Consider the following 26,195-nt stretch of genomic DNA (forward strand, 5'->3'; position numbering starts at 1 on the left):
AAGTTAGCTCCAGCTGAAGACCAGGCCTTCTTTAAAGCAAATTCGACTCTCTTATCTTGTGGGTCCTTGAGGTATCCCAGATCCTCAAATGCTAACTCGTTGTCCTTATTCACTTGTGAGAAAGCTGCATCTAATCTGGGGCATCGATCCCATGTCTTTATATCCCCCTCTGAAAATGGAAATCTTTTAACAAACCCTTTGGACATGAATAATTTCCTATCCGGAAATTTCCATTGACTCATTATAGTATTCTTAGTGGATTTGTGAACAGGGAATGTCAGTGGTTCTGATGGCTCCATTCCCTGATATAATTTATCATGAATTGATATTTCTTCCGTCTTTTTGGGTTCTATTTTAAGAGTGTTATTAATAGCTAAAATGAGTTCATCCGTCTCATCCGCTGGAAATCTGAATCTAGAAACCTTCTTAAGATCCGACTGACTTTCCACACTCCTTACTGAGGATGCATCAGACTCATCATCATCTCCTTCATTATCCTCATCCTCTTCCATAGCTTCCTCTTCTGATGAAGAGATCACTCTTCTTTTATTTGATTTACTTTTATGTTTACCCGGTTGTTCTGGCTGTATCGGATCAGAACTATGCTCAGGTGCTGTACCAGCCGCTGTGCCAGCTGATGCTGTAACTACTTCCACTGCCGGATTCACAGCCTCTGATAGAGCTTCTTTCAAGGATTTAATTGTATCCGTCATCTCTTGTTTCATCACTGATCTAATTTCTTCCTGTAATGTGCCTGACTGTTCCTGAACTAACTTCACTAGGCAAGGTTGACAAAACTGTCTGGCATAATTATGGGCAAGCTTTGTGTCACAGAGCGGGCACCGCCTTCTTGGCCTTGAAGGGTCAGTAGCTTATGTGCCCTTTCCCGATTCCTGCTTAGCGTCCATCCCGCTCCGCTCTCCAAACGAAATGCCGAGCCATGCGGGTTTCCGGCGTCTCTTCACCCTCGCGACCGGAAGTGACGTCACGTAAGGGCGGAAGTCCAACGTCCGGGCGCCGCCATTGTGGGCAACATCCAGCCAACCCTCCGGAGGCTCAGGACCACTCACTCCGTCACTTCCGGCGCGACCAACGGCCTCCGCCACGCGGGGAGTCACAGACGCCGCATGCTGTGCCGGATCCAACTCATCCAGGGTAGCCGAGACAGTCTCTGGAGGAGGTAAGAAGAAATCAGCTCCTCCAACCGGATCCAAACTCCTCTCCAGGCAGGTCCACCATACGCCGCCAACCCAGTCCCTGGCACACCTGGCCTGACAGACCGGCGAGCGACAGAGCACTCTTGTTCCCTGGAACAGGAAACGTCAACTGGCGAGTGAGGGTGTCTGATAAAATTTATAGAGTACTCAATTGGACGTTTCCTGTTCCTGGGAGGAGCCTATGTCGTCTCATGGTGGACCTGTCCTGGAGGTTACTGGAAAAAAATATATACACATACATCACTTCCTGGTAAGCGGCCATGTATTTTGTTTGTAAACACTGCCTAAAACTGGCGGTTAAAAGCCAGGATTGAAGCGGGGATAGGCGGAAACGGCAAAGAGGGACCAGGAGATCACAGTGACTTGATTGGCATGATTTTTAGTGTACAAATCGGACAGTACAGATTCTCTTTAACCACCCTGGCGTTCTGATTAAATCGCCAGGGTGGCTGCGGGAGGGTTTTTTTTAAATAAAAAAAAAAACTATTTCATGCAGCCAACTGAAAGTTGGCTGCATGAAAGCCCACTAGAGGGCGCTCCGGAGGCGATCTTCCGATCGCCTCCGGCGGCAAGAAATAACACGGAAGGCCGCAATGAGCGGCCCTCCGTGTTTCGCTTCGAGCGGAGTGACGTCATGGACGTCAGCCGACGTCCTGACGTCAGCCGCCTCCGATCCAGCCCTTAGCGCTGGCCGGAACTGTTTGTTCCGGCTACGCTGGGCTCGGGCGGCTGGGGGGACCCTCTTTCGCCGCTGCACGCGGCGGATCGCCGCGCTGCAGCGGCGATCAGGCAGCACACGCGGCTGGCAAAGTGCCGGCTGCGTGTGCTGCTTTTTATTTGGTGGAAATCGGCCCAGCAGGGCCTGAGCGGCAGCCTCTGGCGGTGTTGGACGAGCTGAGCTCGTCCAGACCGCTCAGCAGGTTAAAGAGTAACTGTCAGGCTGCAGAAGCTAATTTAAACCTCTATTCTCCTGTGTTAAACAGTTTAGAAGGAAGCCAAAAAGGCATTAGTGAAGATAAAAATCTCTCTTACCTTTGATGTGTGCTTATCAGAAAAGCTGTTAGACCTAAGAGGACGCAAGCCGCATACTATACTGCAAAGCATTCTGGGGCCCTCCCCTAGGCTGCTAATGAGACGTTACAGCAGCTTGTAATCAGTCCAGCGCGTCGCACTGATAAATCTCCGGGCAGAGTACACTGCAGGAGTCAGCTATTGTTCCTAGCCACATGGCTCATTAATATTCACTGCACACTGTGTTATGCAGTACGAGCTTTTCTGTGATCAGGAAGTAGGCAGGACATGACGACACATTTGACAGAAAAACATGGAACCTGCCATGAGCATCAATCTCTGCATATACTATATAAAAATTCTGTGAAGTACAAACGTGGACAGTGAAATGCATATGTAATGTAAGTACAGCCAATCTTTAGCTACTGATATATGTGTTTATTTTCTCTGAGACCTTATACCTAACAGCTCCTCTTTAAACTAAATAAGAGGTAAAAACTCGTTTTTAATATGGCTTCAGTCTCTCTTTAAAGGGATACTGTAGGGGGGTCGGGGGAAAATGAGCTGAACATACCCGGGGCTTCTAATGGTCCCCCGCAGACATCCTGTGCCCGCGCAGCCGCTCACCGATGCTCCGGCCCCGCCTTCGGTTCACTTCTGGAATTTCTGACTTTAAAGTCAGAAAACCACTGCACCTGCATTGCCGTGTCCTCGATCCCGCTGATGTCATCAAGAGCGCACAGCGCAGGCCCAGTATGGTCTGTGTCGGCGCAGTACACTCCTGGTGACATCAGCGGGAGCGAGGACACGGCAACGCAGGCGCAGTGGTTTTCTGACTTTAAAGTCAGAAATTCCAGAAGTGAACCGGAGGCGGGGCCGGAGCATCGGTGATTGGCTGCGCCAACACAGGATGTCAGCGGGGGACCATTAGAAGCCCCGGGTAAGTTCAGCTCATTTTCCCCCGACCCCCCTACAGTATCCCTTTAAAAGGGAACCCAAGGGAAAAGGCATATGGAGGCTGAAATGTTTACTTCCTTTTAAATAATGCACATTGCCTGGCTGCCCTGCTGATCCTCTGCCACTAATACTTTAAGCTATAGACCCTGAACAAGCATATGCAGATCAGATGTCTATGACAAATCTGACAAGATTAGCTGCATGCTTGTTTCAGGTGTGAGATTTAGACCCCACTGACCAGAAAGATCAGCAGGACTGCCAGGCAACTGGTATGGTTTAAAAGTAAACAAATAAGGCAGCTTCCATACGTCGCACACCTTGGATTACTTTTAAAGCACACCCGAAGTGAGAGTGATATGGAGGCTGCCATATTTCTTTTTAAACAATGCACATTGCCTGGCAAAATAAAAATGGCATATCCCTATTACATCACGTTCCCTTTAAATCTTACCACTGCTCCTGTTTCACTTCCTTTTTCTGTCTTTGTACATAAAACAAACTGCCTGCCTCTGAGGACTTATTCATCAATAACCTCTTCCCACAAATGGCTCCAAGACTTCTCTAGGGTTGAGCCCACTCTTTGGGGGAAAAGAATATGTATGTTTGTTTACACTTTAAAAAAAAAAAACCTGTACTGAGAAAAACCTCTCCTGGGGGTACTCACCTCAGGTGGGGGAAGCCTCCGGATCCTATTGAGGCTTCCCCCATCCTCCTCGGTCCCACGGCAGCGATACAGCTCCCCAAACAGCGGGGATGTAAATATTTACCTTCCCGTCTCCAGCGCAGGTGCAGTATCGGCTCTCCGCTCGGAGATAGGCAGAAATATGCGATAGTTGTCAGGCCACTCTACTGTGCAGACGCAAGTCGCCTGCGCAGTAGAGCGGACCCGACGGAGATCGGCTATTTCTGCCTATCTCCGAGCGGAGAGTCACAACAGTGCCCCCGCTGGAGCCAGGAAAGGTTAATATATCAGCGCTTGTCGGGGGAGGATTCCAGGACACTTTCGGGGGAGCCAGCACTGGATTGCCTGCAGCTACAGGGATGGAGGAAGCCTCACTGGGACCCTGAGTACCCCCAGGGGAAATTTATTACAGGGTTTCTTTAAATTTTAGTTTTCCAGGAACGTGGTGCTTTAAAAGGCAGGGGAAAGAAAAAAAAAAAAAAAAAAAAAAAGCTGCATGCAGGGTGTGCGAGAATCTTGCATCAACCTCGTCAGCTGTACAGGTGTAGGCAGGCGTATTTTCCAAAGTGACATACAGTGTGGTGGTGCAAAAATACCAGATGCTGAAACCTTCTGCTTGCAAATGCCTGGAAAAGCGTCAAGGTGGTCATACACTAATAGATGGCCACTAAAATCGACCATCCGGATAATAATAGAGCATTGCTTGCAGCATCGATTACTATCTTATTCAATCATGGTGATCGAATCTGCCATATATCGAGAGGGAAAAAAAAAATCGACAAGAGTATGGCATCCTTTAGAATGGGCTACCATTTCTACCTTCCTTTCACCTACTTGTACCTTCTTCACAGTCCATTAGAGCTATGCTGATGCTGCCATCTAGTGGCGTTAATGATAACATGAATTCACTATTATCGTAGGTGGAAGAAGGGACAAGCATGCCTGCCGAACTGGCTTGATATATTCTCTGTCCAGTGTTAGGAGGGAACTCATGATTATAAGGAAAGAAAGATTGCCTGACAGTGTGAGAGGATGCCTGCATGCAGGGTGAAGGGGGAGGAGGTTGTCACATGACCAAAGGTTTCTGTGACCAAAAAAAAAAAAAAAAAATTATGGTTGCTACAGATTGCCCAGCAAGCTCATGGTGAACCAAACTCTTTTTATGGTTGGTAAGGAGCACTTTGATCTTAGCATACGTTGTTAAAGAGCACCTGAAATGAGAGGGATATGGAGACATTTAATTTTAAACAATACCAGTTCCCTGGCTGTCCTGGTGATCCTCTGCCTCTAACACTTTTAGCCATATGTATTTAGAGAGTTTAGCCTGTCTAATTCCCCCTCCTCTGTGACTAAGCACAAGTGTAATTTGATCTCTCAGCTGTGTCTGCCATGGCAGAAAGGTAATTGGAAAACACAGGATGTTAACTCTACGTCTGCTTCCATGAAAGATTTATTGCAGGATTTGTATCAGCTGTAGCGAAGAAATATTTTTCTTTAAAAGGTCATTGTGCTGTTGCTTATCTTTTAGAGCAGAGAGTTCTGAGCTCAGGTCTGCTATAAAACAACAAGTTTTTAACTTTCCCTGAACTGGAAAACAATGACAATCTTTTCTTTGCTACTAATGTTCTGTTTCTTAGCTGCCCTACACATACAATTCATTATCTCATACGTTTTTTTTTCACTTCACGTTTGCTTTAACCACCCTGTGTGTGTACTGCAGCCGGAGTTTCCCTTTAGTGACCAGGCTCCATATTTGTGAGCACTGAGAATCTTTTCACAAGCTGCCTGATGAGTCTGTGGCCGGAGACCTGTGAGGCGACGGGGCCGCAGGCCTGTGAGGCGATGTAAATAGAGGCCTGGGAGGTGAGGTAGATAGAGGCCCGTGAAGCGACGGGGACAGAGGCCTGTGAGGTGACGTGGCTAGAGATCCTGTGAGGTGATGTGGAACTGTAGCTGGGTGACTGAGCAGTAACCAAAGCCCAGGCATGCCAGAGGCGTCCTTACCACATAAAAGATGGCAACTCGATAGCGGGAGGGTCCGTCCCTCACATTGATGAAGCAGAAGACATAGACGGCCCCAAGGAGGACATTGAAGAGTCTCCAGTAACACGGCCTGGCGATAACATCCGTCTGCTGCGCCACCAGCCAAAAGGACATCACCAGCCAGTGCGCACCTGCAGAGACATGTGCAGAGACATAAGACATCACACATCGCTTCTACCTGGACCCCAGCCTGACACTACCAGCTCAAACCTCCCATTACCACCAGCCAGTGCGCAGCTCCTGAAACATGTGCAGAGATGTCACACAATGCTTCTATCCCGCCACAATGCCCACACCCCTCCCCTCCATCACCACCAGCCAGTGCGCACCTGCAGAGACACAAGATGTCACACAATGCTTCTATCCCGAGACACCCCCCCCCCAGACACAGCCACAATGCCCATGTCCCTCCATCATCACCAGCCAGTGCATATCTGCAGAGACACGTGCCAAGACGTCACACAATGCTTCTATCCCGAGACCCCCCCTCCCCCCGCAGAAACTGTAGCTGTATTAGGGCTGGAACCCACAGGAGCGCTTTTGGCAGCATTTTGGCAGCACTGTGATACGCTAGCAGTTTGCCAAAACGCTGGGCTAATGTTAATGGATGGGGCAACTTCCACAGGAGCGTTTGCGTTTCTCAGAAACGCAAACGCAGGACGTGCAGCATTTTGGGAGCGTTAGCGCTTCAATGTAAAGTATTGAACCGCTAGCGGAAACGCTCAGCAAAACCTAAACTGAGCGGTTTTGCTAGCGTTTTTCGGTTCAGCACACTGTAACAAAATTAAAAATTCACAGGACCAATCAGGATAAAAACGCAAAACGCTACGCACCCGCTGGGCAAAAAAATACAATGTTGCAAAACGCGACCGAAAACGCGCATGAATCCGCTTGCAAACCGCTCAGACAAAACGCTAGCGGTTGCGTTTTGCGTTTGCTGATTTCAGTGGGTTCCAGGCCTTAGAGCATAAATAGTACGGTAATATATACCCTGTTTTTTTAATGTAACAGTACACTGAAAACCACGCAAGAGAAGGAAATTTAGAGGACTGGCAGAATTCATTCCATAATCTGGCTCTAGCTCTACAATGGCCAACCTGTTACGCGAGTTCTCACCTCCCACAGCGAACACCCAGAAGTGATAGGCCCTGGCAAACACCACCAACGCCATCACCCGGGTCCCGATCATGCCCATCCTCCACAGGAGCTGGCACAGCACCGACGCCCAAGGCAGGCACAGGTGCCCGGGTCTCAGGAGGCACAGGAAGTGGCTGAAGGAGACCAGAGCCCAGGACAAGGACAGCAGGCACGCCAACGCACAGCAGGCTGGGAGGAGACAGAGAGAGACACACGGGCACAATATTACCACAATGCCAGGGAGGTTATGTGAAAGAGGACCTGTAGTGAAAACAACATCATGAATAAAATTGCTTTTTTTATAATATTCATTTATAGATTATTTAGTCAGCGTTTGCCTATTGTGTAATCTTTCCTCTCCCTGATTTACATTCTGATATGTATCACAGGTAACCATATCTTAAGTTCTGCCAGGTGATCTGTACAGAATGTTCGTTACAGAGTGTTCTATGCACATCTCGTTCCCACAATGCAACAAGATACACAGATAGCAGTACCATAGTCAGGACATCACACTGTGGGCGGAGTTTCACAATATCAGCCATACAGACTGCCCTGATGATCTGTTCGAGAAATGGTAAAGATTTCTCATGGGAAAGGGGGGTACCAGCTACTGACTGGAATTAAAGGGAACCTGAAGCGAGAAGTATATGGAGGCTGCCATATTTATTTCCTTTTATACATTACCAGTTGCCTGGCAGCCCTGCTGGTCTATTTAGCTGCAAATTTATCTGAATCACACCAGAAACAAGCATGCAGCTAATCTGGTCAGATCTGACAATAATGTCAAAAACACCTGGTACACACGGTACGATTTTCTGTGCGATAGATGGATCCGTTTGATAAAATCCTGCATGTCCGATATTACTTCCGATCGGTTCTGCGCCTGATTTCTCATAGTAGTGAATGGAAAAAGATAAGAAAAAACAAGCGAAGATAAGAGAATAATGCGTGAAAAAAAACGATCGGTTTGGGGGGGGGGGGGGGCGAAGGAAGACTGAGAGGGGCAGGGGAGAGGTGGAGATACGCGCTGACAGACGCGCGTGGGGCAGGGCTGCGTGCATTAGCATTAGATTTGGGGGGTAAGGGACCCCTGTTTAGCCGCAGGATAGCGGCATTTTAGCAGGGGCACACATGCAAGAATATAAGAGCTGAAGCGAGTTTTATACTCGCTTCAGTCTCTTAAAGAGAGTCTGAAGCGAGAATAAATCTCGCTTCAGACCTCATAGCTAGCAGGGGCATGCGTGCCCCTGCTAAAACGCCGCTATAGCGCGGCTTAACGGGGGTCCCTTCACCCCCAAATCCCCCTCGATACACCGGGGGAGCGCTTCCTGGTTGGGGCAGGGCTAACCGCCGCAGCCCTGCCCCACGCGCGTCTGTCAGCGCGTATCTCCGCCTCTCCCCCGCCCCTCTCAGTCTTCCTTCACTGAGAGGGGCGGGGGAGAGGCGGCGATGCGCCGCTGACAGACGCGACTGGAGGCAGGGCTGCAGCCTTTAGCCCTGCCTCCAGGAAGAGACAGCCAGCGACTTTTTCTACGACACACTTTTGCGGGGGGTGGGTTGGGGGTGAAGGGACCCCCGTTTAGCCGCGGGATAGCGGCGTTTTAGCAGGGGCACACGTGCCCCTGCTATTTATGAGCTCTGAAGCGAGATTTATTCTCGCTTCAGAGTCTCTTTAAAGAGACTCTGTAACAATTTTTTCAGCCTTAGTTCTTCTATCCTATGAGTTCCTATGCCTGTTCTAATGTGCTGGGGCTTACTGCAGCTCTTCCTAATTACACTGTCTCTGTAATAAATCAATGTATCTTTCCTCTGTCCTGTTTGTCGGGCTAAAGCTTGATTGTGCGGAATGTGCAGGGCTGCTTGTGATTGGTAGAAGCGATACACACCCTCTGCAGGCCCCCTGCATACTCACACACTATGCTTAGCTGAGCCTATTAGAAGCTGGTTAGTTTGTTTGTAAACATTGCCTAAAACTGTTAATTACAAGCCAGGATTGCAGCAGAGAGTGGCAGAAACAGCACAGAGGGGCACAGGAGAAAATAAGGAATAGAATGGTATGCTTTTTAGTGTAAGAATATTAGAGTACAGATTCTCTTTAAGCTCAAAGGGGAAAAAAAAATGTATTTGGTGGTATGTGTGTCTATTTGGAAATGTGCTCTGTGTCTGTGTGAGGGGGTGGGACATGCAGAGATAAAAGATTCCTGAAACTTCCCACCCACTCCCAAAACCTAAATACACCCCACCAAATCTCCTCCCCTCCTGATCAGAGACCAGACTTACCCACGTAGACATTGGCACCCTCCAGGGTCATATAGACGTACGTCTGAAGTAACAGCTGGGGGAGGGCCTGAAGCAGAGCTTCCATGAGGCGGAGAAGAGACAGGTCCCCTTGCTTTATCACCAGCTCCTGCTCCTGGCACGGCTCCTCCCTTCCTCCACAGAGAGCCAGACGTAGACAATCCACGTGCCTGAGAGGAGAGCAGAGGAATACGTGAATCCCTTATATTCCAGATGAAGGGGACAAGCCTCCGAAAGATGAAATCTGATCAGAGAGAGGCCAGTCGATTGCTGCCACACAGATTTCCAATAGATTTCAGAATGAAAGCAGGTTTGCTGGATAAACTTAGGATATCCACCCTGAAAATGTCTAGAGATACCTTAGTAAAATAATCAAACTGTAATACAGAAAATAAAATAAAAAGTTTTACAAAAAAGGTACAGGGTTATCCAGCAACCATCTGGCCTCCTGAACAGTTACTAATACTATAGCTATACAAAGTAATGTGAGGCTCAGACAAGCAAGACTTATTACTGCTGAGGAAAGGGAAGCGCACAGAGATGGTGCCAACATTGGTCTGTGAGTAACAACAAGAATCCAACAGCACTCAGCGATCAACTCAAAAATATAATGCGTTGCCCTCAGGAGAAGCCAGGAGCCACATCTGAGGCCCGTTAGATCTGGCGAGGCCAGCTCCCCGGCTCTATAGGTGGCCACACACCATACAATTTTTAAAATATCTTTTCAATTTAAGAATTGCAATCAATTTTACTGATTGTAACATTTCAAAAATATGACCAATGTACCACACACCTATGTTCAATTTTTCCCCAATCATGATAAAACTGATTGGAAACTCTGAGAAAATTGCTAGGGTGTGTATATTAATAAACTGACAACCTAACACACACCAAACAATCTTTAAAAACATTGAAAATAAATACGTGGCATTCCGGATCGATATAAAATCGAGTAAAAAAAAAAAAAACCCGGAAATCCGATCTGATTTTTTAGTCTAAAGAAAAAAAAAAAAAGCTTGCTGTAAACTCAGATCATTTTATTGTATCGTGTGTGGCCACCTTAAGGCCTAGCGAGATCATCTCCCTGGCTCTAGGAGGTCCTTACCGCTTGAAGATGCCCAGCTGGAAGATGTGGACCAGGCCCAGAGTGAAGCATCGTGGATGTCCGTCCTCCTGGAGCCAGGCAAAGCTGAGGGCCTGGATGACACAACCAGGAAGGAGAAGGCCCAGCGTCCATCCTGCCCACAGGATCTGGCCGGTGAGGAAGTAATGGACCAGCACGGCGCACTCTGCCAATAAAACAAACACGGTGAGCAGATGATATATGGGCAGGTCGCTACCAATCATAGTAACCTATCCGTAAAACCATGGAAGAATTCTTCAGCTTCCCATCTGCTCCCATCACAGAAGGTTACCCTGCTGACCCCACAAAAGGGACCCTCTCCAGGCTATTTCCTTTTAATCATATCTCCTTCCCTCCAACCCTCATCTGTCTTTCAACAAAAAAGTTTGAAAAAGAAAAAAAGCTCCTTTACGCCTGGAAGCCAATGCTCCAGGAACTGCTTCTTGCCTGCCACACATTAAAGGACACCTGAAGAGAGAGGTATATGGAGGCTGCCATATTTATTTCCTTTTAAAGGAAACCTGAGATGATGGAAAAAGAAAAATGATACACACACACACCTGGGGCTTCCTCCAGCCCCCTCCAGGCTGATCGCTCCCTCACAGGCTCTCAGAATGCCTGGATCCTCTGCTAATTCCACCAGTCGGGAAAGGGTGCGCATGTGCAGCCCCCATTGAAGAAGCGTTCTGCGCAGATGCAGAACCTGACCGGACTGTGCCTGCACCGACTGGTGGATTTCATGGGCCTCCTAGCAGAGGATCTAGGCAGCCTGGGAAGCCGGCGAGAGACCCATTAGCCTGAAGGGGGCTGGTGGAAGCCCCAGGTATATATAATTTTCTTCTTTTCTATCGTCTCAGGTACACTTTAAAGAGGAACTCCAGTGAAATTAATGTAATGAAAAAGTGCTTCATTTTTACAATAATTGTGTATAAATGATTTAGTCAGTGTTTGCCCATTGTAAAATCTTTCCTATACCTGATTTACATTCTGACATTTATCACATGGTGACATTTTTTACTGCTGGCAAGTGATGGCAGTGGAAGGAGATGCTGCTTGCATTTTTGGCAGTAGGAAACAGTTGTTATTTCCCACAATGCAACAAGGCTCCCACAGTGTGGTGTCAAGACCTCAGATCTGTGAGGCGCTGACACCACACTGTGGGAGGGGTTTCCCCACAATATCAGCCATACAGCGCCCCCTGATGATCCGTTTGAGAAAAGGAATAGATTTCTCGTGGGAAAGGGGGTATCAGCTACTGATTGGAATGAAGTTCAGCCCCCCTACCCCACTCACTTCAGGTTCCCCTTGTAGTCTGTTCCTGACATAGGGCCTGATGCACTATTGGTAAATTTGCCAAGCCGAGGCAGTGCACGGCAATTTTACCTGTATAAACACCTTTTAGCCAGTACCAGTGGTCTGGCAGCCCTCCTGATCTATTTGGCTGCAGTAGTTTCTGAATCACACAACTGAAACAAATGTAGCTAATCCAGTCAGAGATATCTGATCTGCATGTTCGTGGACTATGGCTATGCATGCTGGGAGATGTAGTCAGTGGATGCGAGCATAGAGATGTTCTGGCATCCATGGACTACATCTCCCAGCATGCATCGTGGCGCGCGCTTGACACTGCCGGGAAGCTTAAAGCTGAAGAACATGGCGGATCCCATATGGACAGGGGCCACAGGAGTAGCGTCCTGTAGATAAGCAGCGACACTCACCTCTGCCCCCAAACGGCACACTGCATTACACACCTCCCTTATAGGGAGAGTCATTTAAAAAAATAAGTTCATCAGGGGGATCTGTGTGGCTGATATTGTAGTTGAACCCCTCCCACAGTATGATGTCAGGACCATGCTGTCTGTGAACCTTGTTGCATTGTGGGAAATAACAGCTTCTTCCAACTGCCAAGCAAGCAGGAGCATAGAACAGTAACAACCATTCCGCAGAGATCACCTGACAGAACTAAAGATTTCACCACCAAGTGATACATTTCAGAATGTAAATCAGGGAGAGGAAAGATTTTACAATAAGCAAACACTGACTAAATAATCTACAAATAAATACTGGGGAAAAAAAAATATCCATTGTTATTTTCACTACAGTTTTCTAAAGAACAATTTTTTTTTGTTACAACTGATAGAAATACTGCAATAAATCTGTAGTGTGTCTACTTCCTGCTTTCATGGAAGCAGGCATATTGCTAACATCCTGTGTTTACAAATTAGCTGCTCTGCCGAGGCAGCCAGCTGACACCACTGAGAGATAAAATTACAGTGGTGATTAGTCAGATGAGGGGGAAATCAGACAGCCTAAACTCTCTAAATGCATACAGGGTGGACTTCTCTAGGTTTTCCTTCTGCCCTGTGCAAGAGTTCAGGTCCACTTTCATTTATTTGGAACATGAGGGTGGAGTTTAATGCGATACGCATGTATTTTTCCCATAAAGTGGTGCAATCTAAGCCCTGCGGCCTGAGGCTGGCCATGCGTGTGAGGCACACAATGCGCTCCCTGTCGCTGCTGACATACATGACAGACAGTCTCATATCAGGCATCAGCAGGGCTCTCCTTACAGCTGCAGAAGAGACAGGAGAACTTTCACACCAGCCCAAATCACTCATAAAACTTTCACTTCCTGCTGGGAAGCGTCCGTCTCCGGCTCACAACCACTTACCGGCCTTGATTGACAAGACAGACAGCGTGCATTCTCTCGCCGTGACCCCAAGCACGACACCTTATCCCACAGCACGGATCTAACAAACCCACATCTCCCCACATTTATAATTCATAAAGGCCAGAGCGGCACGGCGAGGTCACAACACCGTATCTGGATCACACAATCCCGCGGCACAGACTGCAGACCAAGCCAGGCACAGGGCACAGACCAAGCCAGGTACAGACCGCAGGCCAAGTCAGGCACAGACCGCAGGCCAAGTCAGGCACAGGGCACAGACCAAGCCGGGTACAGACCACACACACCAAGCCGGGCACAGACCACACACACCAAGCCGGGCACAGAGCACACACCAAGCCAGGCACAGACCACACACACCAAGCCGGGCACAGAGCACACACCAAGCCGGGCACAGACCACACACACCAAGCCGGGCACAGAGCACACACCAAGCCAGGCACAGACCACACACACACCAAGCCAGGCACAGACCACACACACCAAGCCAGGCACAGACCACACACACCAAGCCAGGCACAGACCACACACACCAAGCCAGGCACAGACCACACACACCAAGCCAGGCACAGATCACACACACCAAGCCAGGCACAGACCACACACACCAAGCCAGGCACAGACCACACACACCAAGCCGGGCACAGACCACAGACACCAAGCCGGGCACAGACCAAGCCAGGCACAGACCACACACAAAGCCAGGCACAGACCACACACACCAAGCCAAGCACAGACCACACACACCAAGCCAGGCACAGACCACAGACACCAAGCCAGGCACAGACCACACACACCAAGCCGGGCACAGAGCACACACCAAGCCAGGCACAGACCACACACACCAAGCCAGGCACAGACCACACACCAAGCCAGGCACAGACCACACACACCAAGCCAGGCACAGACCACACACACCAAGCCAGGCACAGACCACACACACCAAGCCAGGCACAGACCACAGACACCAAGCCAGGCACAGACCACAGACACCAAGCCAGGCACAGACCACACACCAAGCCAGGCACAGACCACACACCAAGCCAGGCACAGAGCACAGACACCAAGCCAGGCACAGAGCACAGACACCAAGCCAGGCACAGAGCACACACACCAAGCCGGGCACAGAGCACACACACCAAGCCGGGCACAGAGCACACACACCAAGCCGGGCACAGACCACACACCAAGCCAGGCACAGACCACACACCAAGCCGGGCACAGACCAAAGACACCAAGCCAGGCACAGAGCACACACACCAAGCCGGGCACAGAGCACACACACCAAGCCGGGCACAGACCACACACCAAGCCAGGCACAGACCACACACCAAGCCGGGCACAGACCACACACACCAAGCCAGGCACAGACCACACACCAAGCCAGGCACAGACCACACACACCAAGCCAGGCACAGACCACAGACACCAAGCCGGGCACAGAGCACACACCAAGCCAGGCACAGACCAAGCCAGGCACAGACCACACACCAAGCCAGGCACAGACCACACACCAAGCCAGGCACAGACCACACACCAAGCCAGGCACAGACCACACACACCAAGCCAAGCACAGACCACAGACACCAAGCCGGGCACAGACCACACACACCAAGCCGGGCACAGACCACACACACCAAGCCGGGCACAGACCACACACCAAGCCAGGCACAGACCACAGACACCAAGCCAGGCACAGACCACACACACCAAGCCGGGCACAGAGCACACACCAAGCCAGGCACAGACCACACACACCAAGCCAGGCACAGACCACACACACCAAGCCAGGCACAGACCACACACACTAAGCCAAGCACAGACCACACACCAAGCCAGGCACAGACCACAGACACCAAGCCAGGCACAGACCACACACCAAGCCAGGCACAGACCACACACCAAGCCAGGCACAGACCACAGACACCAAGCCAGGCACAGACCACACACACCAAGCCAAGCACAGACCACACACCAAGCCAGGCACAGACCACACACACCAAGCCAAGCACAGACCACACACCAAGCCAGGCACAGACCACACACACCAAGCCAAGCACAGACCACACACCAAGCCAGGCACAGACCACACACACCAAGCCAGGCACAGACCACACACCAAGCCAGGCACAGACCACACACCAAGCCAGGCACAGACCACAGACACCAAGCCAGGCACAGAGCACACACACCAAGCCGGGCACAGAGCACACACACCAAGCCGGGCACAGAGCACACACACCAAGCCAGGCACAGACCACACACCAAGCCGGGCACAGACCACAGACACCAAGCCGGGCACAGACCAAGCCAGGCACAGACCACACACCAAGCCAGGCACAGACCACACACACCAAGCCAAGCACAGACCACACACACCAAGCCAGGCACAGACCACACACACCAAGCCGGGCACAGAGCACACACACCAAGCCAGGCACAGAGCACACACCAAGCCAGGCACAGACCACACACACCAAGCCGGGCACAGAGCACACACACCAAGCCAGGCACAGACCACACACACCAAGCCAGGCACAGACCACACACCAAGCCAGGCACAGACCACACACCAAGCCAGGCACAGACCACACACCAAGCCAGGCACAGACCACAGACACCAAGCCAGGCACAGAGCACACACACCAAGCCGGGCACAGAGCACACACACCAAGCCGGGCACAGAGCACACACACCAAGCCGGGCACAGACCACACACCAAGCCGGGCACAGACCACAGACACCAAGCCAGGCACAGACCACACACCAAGCCGGGCACAGACCACAGACACCAAGCCAGGCACAGACCACACACCAAGCCGGGCACAGACCACACACACCAAGCCAAGCACAGACCACACACCAAGCCAGGCACAGACCACAGACACCAAGCCAGGCACAGACCACACACACCAAGCCAGGCACAGACCACACACCAAGCCAGGCACAGACCACAGACACCAAGCCAGGCACAGACCACACACCAAGCCAGGCACAGACCACAGACACCAAGCCAGGCACAGACCACAGACACCAAGCCAGGCACAGAGCACACACACCAAGCCGGGCACAGACCACACACCAAGCCAGGCACAGACCACACACCAAGCCGGGCACAGACCACAGACACCAAGCCAGGCACAGAGCACAGACACCAAGCCGGGCACAGACCACACACACCAAGCCGGGCACAGACCACACACACCAAGCCGGGCACAGACCACACACCAAGCCAGGCACAGACCACACACCAAGCCGGGCACAGACCACAGACACCAAGCCAGGCACAGACCACAGACACCAAGCCAGGCACAGACCACACACCAAGCCGGGCACAGACCACAGACACCAAGCCAGGCACAGACCACACACCAAGCCAGGCACAGACCACACACACCAAGCCGGGCACAGAGCACACACACCAAGCCGGGCACAGACCACACACACCAAGCCGGGCACAGACCACACACACCAAGCCAGGCACAGACCACACACCAAGCCAGGCACAGACCACACACACCAAGCCAGGCACAGACCACACACACCAAGCCAGGCACAGACCACACACCAAGCCAGGCACAGACCACACACCAAGCCAGGCACAGACCACAGACACCAAGCCAGGCACAGACCACACACCAAGCCAGGCACAGACCACACACCAAGCCGGGCACAGACCACAGACACCAAGCCAGGCACAGACCACAGACACCAAGCCAGGCACAGACCACACACCAAGCCGGGCACAGACCACAGACACCAAGCCAGGCACAGACCACACACCAAGCCAGGCACAGACCACACACACCAAGCCGGGCACAGAGCACACACCAAGCCGGGCACAGACCACACACACCAAGCCGGGCACAGACCACACACACCAAGCCAGGCACAGACCACACACCAAGCCAGGCACAGACCACACACACCAAGCCAGGCACAGACCACACACACCAAGCCAGGCACAGACCACACACCAAGCCAGGCACAGACCACACACCAAGCCAGGCACAGACCACAGACACCAAGCCAGGCACAGACCACACACCAAGCCAGGCACAGACCACACACCAAGCCAGGCACAGACCACAGACACCAAGCCGGGCACAGAGCACACACACCAAGCCGGGCACAGAGCACACACACCAAGCCGGGCACAGACCACACACCAAGCCAGGCACAGACCACACACCAAGCCGGGCACAGACCACAGACACCAAGCCGGGCACAGACCACACACCAAGCCGGGCACAGACCACAGACACCAAGCCAGGCACAGACCACACACCAAGCCGGGCACAGACCACAGACACCAAGCCAGGCACAGACCACACACCAAGCCAGGCACAGACCACAGACACCAAGCCAGGCACAGACCACAGACACCAAGCCGGGCACAGACCACACACACCAAGCCGGGCACAGACCAAGCACAGACCAAGCCAGGCACAGACCACACACACACCAAGCCAGGCACAGACCACACACACACCAAGCCGGGCACAGAGCACACACACCAAGCCGGGCACAGAGCACACACACCAAGCCGGGCACAGAGCACACACACCAAGCCAGGCACAGACCAAGCCAGGCACAGACCAAGCCAGGCACAGACCAAGCCAGGCACAGACCAAGCCAGGCACAGACCAAGCCAGGCACAGACCAAGCCAGGCACAGACCAAGCCAGGCACAGACCAAGCCAGGCACAGACCAAGCCAGGCACAGACCAAGCCAGGCACAGACCAAGCCAGGCACAGACCAAGCCAGGCACAGACCAAGCCAGGCACAGACCAAGCCAGGCACAGACCAAGCCAGGCACAGACCAAGCCAGGCACAGACCACAGACCAAGCCAGGCACAGACCACAGACCACAGACCAAGCCAGGCACAGACCACAGACCAAGCCAGGCACAGACCAAGCCAGGCACAGACCAAGCCAGGCACAGACCAAGCCAGGCACAGACCAAGCCAGGCACAGACCAAGCCAGGCACAGACCAAGCCAGGCACAGACCAAGCCAGGCACAGACCAAGCCAGGCACAGACCAAGCCAGGCACAGACCAAGCCAGGCACAGACCAAGCCAGGCACAGACCACACACCAAGCCAGGCACAGACCACACACCAAGCCAGGCACAGACCACACACACCAAGCCAAGCACAGACCACACACACCAAGCCAGGCACAAACCACACACCAAGCCGGGCACAGACCACACACACCAAGCCGGGCACAGACCACACACCAAGCCGGGCACAGACCACACACCAAGCCAAGCACAGACCACACACACCAAGCCGGGCACAGAGCACACACACCAAGCCGGGCACAGACCACACACACCAAGCCGGGCACAGACCACACACACCAAGCCGGGCACAGACCACACACACCAAGCCAGGCACAGACCACACACACCAAGCCAGGCACAAACCACACACCAAGCCGGGCACAGACCACACACCAAGCCGGGCACAGACCACACACACCAAGCCGGGCACAGACCACACACACCAAGCCGGGCACAGACCACACACACCAAGCCGGGCACAGACCACACACACCAAGCCGGGCACAGACCACACACACCAAGCCGGGCACAGACCACACACACCAAGCCGGGCACAGACCACACACACCAAGCCGGGCACAGACCACACACACCAAGCCGGGCACAGACCACACACACCAAGCCGGGCACAGACCACACACACCAAGCCGGGCACAGACCAAGCCAGGCACAGACCAAGCCAGGCACAGACCAAGCCAGGCACAGACCAAGCCAGGCACAGACCAAGCCAGGCACAGACCAAGCCAGGCACAGACCAAGCCAGGCACAGACCAAGCCAGGCACAGACCACACACACCAAGCCAGGCACAGACCGCATAACCTTCAAAGAAAAACATTTCTTTGTAAGGCCTTGTTCTCATTATGAATCGCCCAGCGTTATCGCAAGAGGTGAACGTTTTTGTGCGCGATTTTCTCTTGTGATTCCCAGGATTTGAGCGTTGGCCGATTTTATGTAAGCGCTTTTCTAAGCGCTTTTGCAGAGCGATTTGCTTTTTCACTTCCTAACGTCAGTCAGGAAGTGAACTCTTTGATCCGGAAAATAATAAATACAATGCATTTCTAAAAGCACTTGGGAAATCACTATACAAAGCACTTTCTCAAGCGCTTAGCGATTTCCGTATACCTTCCATTGAGCCAAAATGCTCAGAAAATGGAACAGGCAGCGCTTTGGTAAGCGAAAATCAATCAAAACGTGCAGATGCAAACACTTTCATAAGGAATCATTGCACCAGCACTTTTAGTACGATTTAAAAAAATCGCCGGCGCTTAAAAAAAACCTGAAAACGCTCACATTGTGAACAAGTGTGTTTACAAATTATCTGCTCTGCAGAGACTCATGAGCTGAAACAGCTGAAAGATCAAATAACGATCGTGATTAGTCATGGATGACTAATCACGATTAGCCACCTCATCTTCACGATTTTAGCTGTTCTTAACACCGTTTTATTACCCATGGGCCGCCTCTTTCCCCCTTGTGTTTGAACGACTTGAACTTGTTTTGAATGCGGCCATATTGTGCAGTCTGTCGTCCCACAAGCATGCGCAGTATGCAAATGAGTTGGTCATGGAGTATGTTTGGTGCACAGGAAAAGCAAGTCATGCAATCGCTTGGTCAGCCGGTCATGTCGGGTTGGTCATGCAAAAAAATTGCACATGTGTATGAGCCTTTAGAGGCATTACACTGAATCAATGTTTGTTTGTTGTCCGGAAACTCCTTTAGGGCCCATTCACACTTACAATCGCAAAACGCTAGCAGTTATCGCTAGCTTTTTGCAATGAGATTTTTACGCGATAAACATGTATTTTTCACTGAACTTTCTAGTAATTTTTGAGCAACCGTGATTAGCGTTTTAACATTTAATCGTGATCGCTCAAAAATTGCGAGATAGCACTGCATGCATAGTGTTCGCGTTTGATAAACATGAATCGCCAGCGATCGCGGCAGTGAGATCATTGCCATATCTTTTTAATAGCAATAGCTCTTTAAAAAGCGCTAGCGATCGCAGGCAATTAGCAGTAGACGCCCACGAATCGCCGGAGTGTGAATGGACCCTTAAGGTGGCCATACACTTATAGATTTGCAGCAGATTCGACAATCAGATAGATTTCTGTCAGATGCCTGTCAAGTAGAATCTGACAGGAATCCGATGTGTGCCATACACTAGGAACAGATTTACATTAGATTTCTGAATGAAATCTATTGGAAATCGATCTAAATGCATTATTGGACCATTACATCCAATGCCACTCTATGGGCCATCGATCTGCTGCCAGCAGAAGATCGACCTAGATTTTCCATCTTGTCAGATCAAACTGATCTAAAAACGTCCGCAAATCGATCAATAGATTTGAGAGAATCGATTTCCGATCAACTCCATAGAATTGATCGCTGAAATCGACGAGTGTATGGGCCCCTTTATGCAGGAGTTCAGGTACGGTTTTCATTCCTGACATTCAAAGGGGCTCATTATAATCAGGGGAAACTTCAAAGCCAGTAATCAGTCCCCAGCACAGAGGTCTGTACAAACATCTGCTGACACTATCAGCATATAGGAGGGCAGGCAGCAGATAAGCCAGGTTCCTGTGCCCTCTGTGCTATCCCTTCCTGCTGGTGAGGGATTGTGCTGACTGTAGCCTACATTCCAGTGCTTGACTCCACTGCCCTAATGAAAAACACTTGTCAGGCTCCAGGTATTCAGAACTCTCCCAAACCTCTCCAATGAATGGAGGAATTACTGCAGTATACAGATTGGTACACAATGCACAATATGCCACAAATAAGCAACCAGGGCTGTGAAGTCAGAGCAATTTTGGGTACCTGGAGTTGGTGGTTTTATAAACTGAGGAGTTGGAGTCAGATTTTTTTTGTACCCACCCCATAACCCTGCAAGATCTGTGGAGTCTGAGCAATTTTGGATACCTGGAGTATCAGGGTAGCTATTTTTCCTAAAAACGCTCCAGGCCAATAGTAAAGCATTGCATTTCTTGCATGCAAGAAAATGCCCATGTGTGACCCACTAGTCAGGATAATGTGGTCCGCTACATCACATTTATATGCTGCAATGTGTATATTGTGACCGCAGCCTCAGAGAAAAAATGTCATAGTGACCACAGCCTCAGAGAAAAAGCCAGCAGTGCTTTCCTCTTACCTGACGACTTCTACAGGGGAAAAGGCAGGAACTGGCATCAGGACAGAAGAGAAGTCACACAGAACTTTATATATCAATAATTCAGAATATAATTGTGATCACAGCCTCAGAGGAAAAGCCAGCAGTGCCTTCCTCTGACCAGATCACTTCTACAGAGGCAAATGCAGGAACTGGCATCAGGACAGAAGAGAAGTTACACAGAACTTTATATATCAATAATTCAGAATATAATTGTGATCCCAGCCTCAGAGGAAAAGCCAGCAGTGCTTTCCTCTTACCTGATGACTTCTACAGAGGCAAAGGCAGGAACTGGCATCAGGACAGAAGAGAAAGTAAAGTCATACCAAACTTTGTACATCATCATTCAGAATATAATAAATGGTAACAAGCTATTAGATGGCAGCCTACATAGAAAGCGCTCCTGCCCTATCTGTGTGGCTGGGGGATACACAGAAGAGATGCCCACTCCATACACTGGCAGCCCTCCATCCCGTGCCCAGCCCCCTCCATACACGTGATACTCACCCGCCCCCCGCTCCGCCACACACAGCACGAGAGAGCCGGCCAGCAGCCAACCGGAGCCCGCCGCTACCCCCATCCTCCTCCCGGCACACACCGGATCCGTATTTACCGCCTTCCCGCCTCAGCCGCCACTCACAGTACAAACCCCGCCCCGCCGCCGCGCTGACCCGCCCACTACTATCTCCGAGCCCGCCCACCTCACTGCCACTCACAGTACAAACCCCGCCCCGCCACCGCGCTGACCCGCCCACTACTATCTCCGAGCCCGCCCACCTCACTATCACTCACAGCGCAAACTCCGCCCCGCCACCGCACTGATCCTCCCTCTCCGATCGCTGAACCCGCCCACCCCAGTGCAAACTCAGCATTGCGCAAACTTTTCCACATGAGCCCTCTCCGCTCGCAAAACCCGTCTACAGCTGTCACTCACCCCGCCCACTTGCTGATCCGCTGTTCAGCACTACACGCCTTCTTCACTTTTTGACTCCACCCACAGACGCCGTGCTGTGCCGAAGCCGAAGCCAATGTGGCCGTGTTAGCCACTCCCCATGCTAGCGGGATAGAAATGTAATGTGACCCGGGCTAATTGGGAAGGGAGATGAGCGATAGAGCAGCGCGGCTCTGCCACAGGCTCCTCCCCCTCCGCTGTACAGCTAGCTAGCTATAGCCGGGTGTATAGAGATGGGAAGTTCGGATCTTTTCAATGATCCGGATGATTCGAATCGGATCATTGAAGAGATCCGGATCTTTGATCCGAATCTCGGATCATTTTACTACTGGAAGCATTCGGGGGTGAAATGAACAGCAGGACAGGTCTGTGGACAGGAGAAGGGGAGGGAGTGGACACACAGAGAAGGGGAGAAGATGGACAGAGGGCAGGGAGTGGACAGAGAAGGGAGGAGGGACGAGCAGAGAGCAGAAATGTTTGCACGTAATACCCACATGCTGCAATCATATGCTTTACATATATTTCACCTATATGTTCATCTGTACACTTTGAAAGAAAAGGTCGCACAGTGAAAGAAAGCATTCCCAGAAGATAAGTGCAGCTGTTTAGTGCTGAGTGCAGGAGGATTATATTGCCTTTCAATCACACTGTCTGCAAAGTTACTGAGCTGTGCTGAGCCAAAAGCTTCCAATGTGTTCACTGTGCACAACTACGGAACAGCCAGCCTATAATGGGCAGCACATTGCAGCCAGTATGTGTGCTCTACACATATCTGGCAGTGGCACCCATGTCCCCTCTCTCTCATCTACCTGTCTCCCTGCAACGCTGCCTCCCTTCCAACAGAGCGATCCATCTCTGCTCTGCTTCCAAGACCCCGCTGCCCGCTGAGAGGGGGCGTGTCGCTCCTGGCCCCGCCCCTTTTGCGATCCGAATCACTCATTTTGATGATTCGGATGATCGACTCATAAAATAGATTCGGATCAAAGATCCGAATCGTTCATGATCCGGACAACACTAAAGGAGAGGACATGCTGCCCCTCAATGCGAGAACAGAATGTGTATAGTAGAAATGGTCATTATGTCCTTGTATGTATTCTGTATCCAGGATCACAGCAGCTATATGTTTCATTAAAATTATTATGTACGGTAGAATCCCTTTATCGTAAACTCAAAGAGACTGGGCAAAGAAATATATCAATAATTGTCAAAGTATACTATGGCACTGTATCTCCAACATTTTAGCATACCCGACAGAATAGCATACAAATGCTACTGAGCATGTGCAAAGTCATGCAGATCATAAATTATCCCCATAATCCCCATCAGCAGCACTAACCTTGCAACCTGAGTTAGCTGCCTGGGTCCTGGTGTGCATAGTGGACATAGAGTTAGAATAAAAAGTTGTTCGAGCGAAGCGAGGACCGAGCCCGCAGCCCAGCTAAAGTGTTGGAACACCGGTTTAAAAAAAAAGCCAAGCGGATCCGGTGAGCAGATCCGATCTCCGCTTCACCAGATCCGGATGACGCTGTGCACACTGGCAAATGGATGGTGAAAACGGATCTGATCACCGATCGATCGGATTTGTTTTCACTCCGTTTGCAGTTAAATACATAACTAAGGTCAGCGGTAGAGGCTTCCTCTTCTTGCGCTGTGACTACACAGCACGCATCATGTGACTAGTCACATGACGCAGAAGAAGACGGATGCCTCTACCGCCGGCCTTCGGTATTTATATTAGGCCCAGTTCACCCTTGCTCACCACCCGCGCGGCTGCTGCACCCTCCCCTCACCCTCCTGCCGCTCAGGTTCGTGTCCCTACATCCCTCCACCACCCGTGGAACGGTCCCTTTCTTTACTAGTGTGAAGAAGCGTTCCCCATTGCCCCCAATGCAACAGCATTTTTTTCCTGTTCCGTTCTGCTGTGCAGAGCGGTCTGGAAAATTAGGGCCTGCAGCATTTTTTCGGTCCGGGGAACAGAACATACGGAACGTATCAGTACCACTACCAACGGACGCATGTGAATGGATCCATAGGTTAACATTGGATCCTTTCACATACGCTCCGTTTGTACAGTATACGTTCCGGTTACGTTCGTTAACGCAGATGTGAACTGAGCCTCAATAACTGGGAGTCATTTCTTTCTTCTCAATGCTTCAGCAAGAGAGCACAGATAATGGGCCTGATTCACAAAGCGGTGCTAACAGTTAGCACGCTAGTGAAAAGCCCTTTATCACGCCTAAACTCTGTTTAGGCATGATAAGTTTAGGTGTGATAAGTTTAGGTGTGATAAGTTTAGGCATGATAAGTTTAGGTGTGATAAGTTTTTAGGCGTGATAAGTTTAAGCACCAACTGGGTTAGCACCGCAGTGCACAGCTGATCAAAAGTTTTGCGCTAGCAAAGTCTGGTGCACTTTGCATAGAGTTTAATGGCGCTGCTTTGCGTGCAGGTCTTTGAGCGCGATCTAAACTTACCTAAACTTATCATGCCTAAACTTATCATGCCTAAACTTATCATGCCTAAACTGAGTTTAGGCATGATAAAAATGGTTATCACGCCTAAAGTCTTTAACTGGGTTATCACCGCTTTGTGAATCGAGCCCAATGTCTAAGCTAGATCACAGTGCATGGTGCTCAGCTCGGTCCACACTTGCCAGGTTGCAGATCAGAATGTGTTTTATACGGATCAGTTTATCTAAAAACGGATTCGTTTTTTCAAAATGTTGTGCTTTTGCTGCATATGTTTCCAGTCCGTTTAAACATGTCAAAAACATTTCCTTCGTTCCTTTCTATTGGATAAAGAGGTCCGCAAAGATGACGCTGAGGGGAGGAGCAGGCAGTAGGCAATATGCATTGGCATGCGTTTTGTGTGCAAAAGTTCTCTGTGTAGAGAGAGATCTGTTTTTGTGTTGCCTTTCATTGCCTCCGTGGGGATCCGGGATCCAGGAAAATCTGCAAAATCCAAACTCTCCGTTCAGTTTTTTAAATCAGAGCCCACGGATCCATTTATTGAAGTGTGTAAAGACGGCGACTATTTTTAACATTGGTATCCGTGGCTCTGTTTTTGTCCAGGGCAAAAAAACTGAGCCACGGATATGGTTTTGAAACAAGTGTGAACCGACCCAATGCAAGGATTTGCATGCAATAATCACTCAACAGCTTGCACAGGAAGCATAGGTCTCACCAGTTAATGCAATGTGCTCCACTGTTGAGGCAATTACCTCGGTAATCAGGAAGCAACTTATACAGGAAGCATAGGTCTCATCACTCAATGCAGTACTGATAGGCCTCATACACATGAGGCAAAAATGTCTCACAAGAGATTAAAAAAAAAAAAGCAGCGACAGTTCGTCGCCAGGTCCCTCTGTTGTGCAGCAGCCGTACACACGGCGCACAGAGGGACAGAGATGCGGCGGAAGCTGTCGCCGAAGGTTCCCCCCCCCCCCCCCCCCGCCGGAAGCTCCGTGCAATGTGCATGGATTGCTGTCGCTAGTCCGCATGAAGTTGCAGCGACAGCTGTTGCCGGCGATTGGCCACATGGTCAATCGCCTGGCGACAGCTCTAACTAGTGACGGTTCGTGGCGCGCGCCTCATACACACGGGGACCTGTCGCCGCAACATGCGCGTGCCACGTGTTTGTTGCGACAGTTGTGCTCCGTGTGTATGAGCCAATAGTGTGCTTTTTTTCACATTTTTGTGCAGCCTGGATAATACTCTAGTGTTGAAGCCATGCAGAAGCAAGCCACAGATGGCAGGCAATTCCCTCAGTAATCAGGCAGCAGCCTTCACAGGAAGCTTAGGTCTCACCGGCTGGTGATTTGAGGTAACCCAGACCCAGAGTAGTGTGCAGA

General features: G+C 50.8%; 1 protein-coding gene across 1 annotated transcript in view; it reads right to left on the minus strand.

Annotated features, from left to right (window-relative positions):
- Positions 1-21,987, minus strand: part of XKR5 (XK related 5) — a 36,303-nt gene extending 14,316 nt beyond the window's left edge. Inside the window, exons 1-5 of the mRNA XM_068279002.1 lie at positions 21,903-21,987; positions 10,454-10,637; positions 9,331-9,518; positions 7,027-7,236; positions 5,872-6,041 (exon numbers count right to left, since the gene is read on the minus strand). Of these exons, the coding sequence (XP_068135103.1) occupies positions 5,872-6,041; positions 7,027-7,236; positions 9,331-9,518; positions 10,454-10,637; positions 21,903-21,975 (825 nt within the window). The 5' untranslated portion in view covers positions 21,976-21,987. The remainder of the gene's footprint in view (positions 1-5,871; positions 6,042-7,026; positions 7,237-9,330; positions 9,519-10,453; positions 10,638-21,902) is intronic.
- Positions 21,988-26,195: the final 4,208 nt, after the last annotated feature.

Source organism: Hyperolius riggenbachi, chromosome 4 (genome assembly GCF_040937935.1).
Source record: "Hyperolius riggenbachi isolate aHypRig1 chromosome 4, aHypRig1.pri, whole genome shotgun sequence".
NCBI classification, from domain to species: Eukaryota; Metazoa; Chordata; class Amphibia; order Anura; family Hyperoliidae; genus Hyperolius; species Hyperolius riggenbachi.